This window comes from Rutidosis leptorrhynchoides, chromosome 1, assembly GCF_046630445.1.
Source record: "Rutidosis leptorrhynchoides isolate AG116_Rl617_1_P2 chromosome 1, CSIRO_AGI_Rlap_v1, whole genome shotgun sequence".
In the NCBI taxonomy this organism is placed as follows: Eukaryota; Viridiplantae; Streptophyta; class Magnoliopsida; order Asterales; family Asteraceae; genus Rutidosis; species Rutidosis leptorrhynchoides.
This window is the reverse complement of record NC_092333.1, coordinates 647,719,437-647,722,674: the sequence shown is the minus strand read 5'-3', so window position 1 is coordinate 647,722,674 and position 3,238 is coordinate 647,719,437. Positions and strand designations below refer to the sequence as shown.

The 3,238-nt window shown below is 33.0% G+C and overlaps 1 protein-coding gene across 1 annotated transcript; it reads left to right on the top strand.

The window, feature by feature from the left end:
- The first annotated feature begins 213 nt into the window (after positions 1–213).
- Positions 214–2,828, top strand: LOC139849696 (histone-binding protein MSI1-like). Its single transcript, XM_071839329.1, has 3 exons — positions 214–1,040; positions 1,578–1,904; positions 2,589–2,828. The coding sequence occupies exons 1-3, from the start codon at positions 441–443 to the stop codon at positions 2,826–2,828; spliced, it is 1,167 nt and encodes a 388-aa protein (XP_071695430.1). The 5' UTR covers positions 214–440.
- Positions 2,829–3,238: the final 410 nt, after the last annotated feature.

Genomic DNA, 3,238 nt, shown 5'->3' with positions numbered 1-3,238 from the left:
TATGAATTGATAAATATGCAAGAAGTGCCACAACCTTGTAACATTAGAGAGGTACTAATGTCTTGTAGTAAAATGAGTATTGGACTAATTCGTATATCATGGTTGGATTTTCGTCAGTGTAAAAAGTATGTTAAACCTTTTCATTTTGTACGAGTTAAGTCACTATATTGTCATAATTTGATCAACTTCTACAAAGTTTTAGGAATTTTTGTTACATTGAGACTGACATGTGTGAGTTGGCAAAGAATATGTAGATGATCTTGTACATGAGGAAGTTCAGTTTATTATTTAATCAGTTAATAACGCGGTGGCACTTTCATCAGTTAAGAGAAGATGCTAGAAATGAAACAAATCCAAACAATGTCCTTTTATATTTTAAGGGATTAAGAATTAAGATTTGAGATAGAATCGGCCCAATAAGTCACTAACCCAGTCATTCAATGCTAGTTATCGGCCCATCGTCTGTATCTATAGATAATCTTGCTATGCATCTTTGTGTGTATAAAATATCTAGGGTTTGCCGAAAAGGATCATTTTCCGTCTTTCTTTTTTCGAACCATGATTTAGAAGAAAAAAGTGTTCAAAATTCAAGCAAACATTTTTCAACCCACAGAATCTTGAAGATCAGAGAAGAGAACGCAAATCTGAAACAAGAATTGGATAAAACAATGGTGACGTTTGATGATGATTCAATGTTTGATAACCCAACCAGGGGGGTCGAATTTGAAAGGATGGTTAACAATGAATACAAATATTGGAAAAGTCAAACACCATTTTTGTATGATTTGGTCATTTCACATGCGCTGGAATGGCCTTCACTCACTGTTGAGTGGCTTCCTGACCGGATAAATTCATTAGACGGGCCCTACTCGGTCCAAAAGCTCGTTATTGGGACCCACACTGAAGTTAATGAACCTAATTACCTTATTATTGCTCAAGTAAAGCATCCTCTATTGGATGAACGTTCGTCTGATGAGGATTATGGTAATCTTGATAGTAATGATGAGTGTTGCCAATTAGTTAGTGGCATTGGCTGCAAGGTTTGAGATATCTTACTATAAACACAAAATTTAACTTAATTCGAGTATGCATTTCTGTAACCATTCTTTGTTGCATTTTCTTTTTCAATTTATATTGATTTGCTGAGTGATGTATTTGTGAACTATACAATCATTGTGCCAAAATGTAACTGTATCTATAACTGTATATACTTTGTAATAAATACAATATGATGATGGCTATTGTGATTAAACTTAATTAATAGTGTAGTGAATCTCTATATGTAAAGTTATTTTTATATCTTGTTAAGATTCTATTAACATCCTTATTAATGATAACTTCTTTTAATTTTCCCTGTTAAGTTTTTTTTTACCTTTTCCTGAATATATCAAGCTGCTAAAACTTGAGTATCTGTCCTTCATTTGTTTCATTGTCATGAATTCTTGAAAATTGGAACATTATTAATTTCAAGAAGAAAAAAAATGCACTTTTTTATGGGTGATTTTCATTAGAAAGAATTTGAGTATAATTTTTAAAATCTGTTTTTGAAGTCCATAATGCATAATTTAATTTTGCAGATAAAAATAAGTCAGCAGATCCCTCATGATGGAGAGGTGCACAGAGCTCGTCATATGCCTCAAGATGCTTCGATTATTGCTACCAAGACTAACGCTTTTGAAGTCCATATATTCGATTTGAAGAATCGTCCAGATAAGCCTCCTGTTGGTGCAATAAGCAATCCCGATTTGAGACTAACGGGCCACAACGATTGTGGATTCGGCTTATCGTGGAGTAAGTTTAAAAAAGGGTTCTTATTGAGCAGCGATGATGATTCGACAATCTGCTTTTGGGACATTAATCAGGTCCTGGTGAATAAAAAGTTGAATGCTTTGCAAAGTTACAAGGTACATTACTAGTTAGAGATATATTGTTTTTATTTTTATTTTGTCAAGTATTGAACTTATTATAGCTTGTTTTTAGGATGTGAGTTAATTGGTGAACAAAGAAGTTACTTCTACTACTGCTAATGTTTTAGTTAATAGGCTTTATAAACCAGAATGAAAGTTTAGCTGATTTTGCTTACATTGTACGCTTTCATAATATTATATTATATCACACTAAGTGGTGCATAATAAGTCTGTGAATGTAATATCAGACTGCTTTAGCTATAGTTGTTAATTCAAGTGTAAATTGCAGAATGAAACTGAAATTAAACAAAATAAGTCCCACCATAATAAACAACTAAGGTGTTAAAGTAAGGACTACGCCCTAACCAACAAAGGACTCACAGAGATTTTGACTAAAAGAATTAGGTATTAGAGGAGCGTATAGCTAAAATATCTAATTTGTTTATGTTAATAAAAATACCTTGATTGCTTGCAAATTTGACTTTGCAGGAAATTCAGTTTAAGATCTATCAAGCACATCACTTTATAAAAACCTTTTTAAAACTATGTAAGTTTATTATTAATAGAAGAGGAACATGTGCAGATTATGATATGATCTGTATTTGTGTTACTCACAAGTAGAAATAGTACGTGTATTTTATTAATTTATGTATATTGACTTATTCTAAATATGCTCTGTAGGCTCATAAAAGTGAAGTGGAAGATGTAGCATGGCATATGAACCATGACTACTTGTTTGGATCATGTGGTTCTGACCGTTACTTGAACATACATGATTTTCGGTCTCCTGATGTGAAAAACCCTGTTCAACAGCTAATGGCTCACCAAGACGCGGTAATGCTTAATTTCATACGGTTGTCTGTTATATATCTATATATGTATTTCATGTGTTCACACCATTTGTTGATCCACATTATTTAAGTTATACACTTATATAGTTATATTCCCTCTATTCAAAGAATTCTGCATTTATGTTGTTTGCCTATTATCCAGATGTACTGATTATATTTAGCAAAATTGATCAACCTTATAGTTCTTAAAATGTTTATTTTTAAGGCATCCCATGATAAAAATTGTTGCAATTTGGTAGGTAAACGTGATCGGATGAACCCATAAATCGTTTTCACTTGACAAAATTATTTTGACATAATTACTCCCGTCGTCCTTGAACTTATACCCAAATCACACGCGTCGTCCTTGGAACTTTTTTTGAACTCACGTCGTCACTAAACTATCTGTAAATCACTCCCGTCATCCTTCTGTCAACATGCCGTTCAAATGCCCCGTTAGCCTGCATCATGTGCGTAGCACGTGGGGGTATTTCTGTCTTT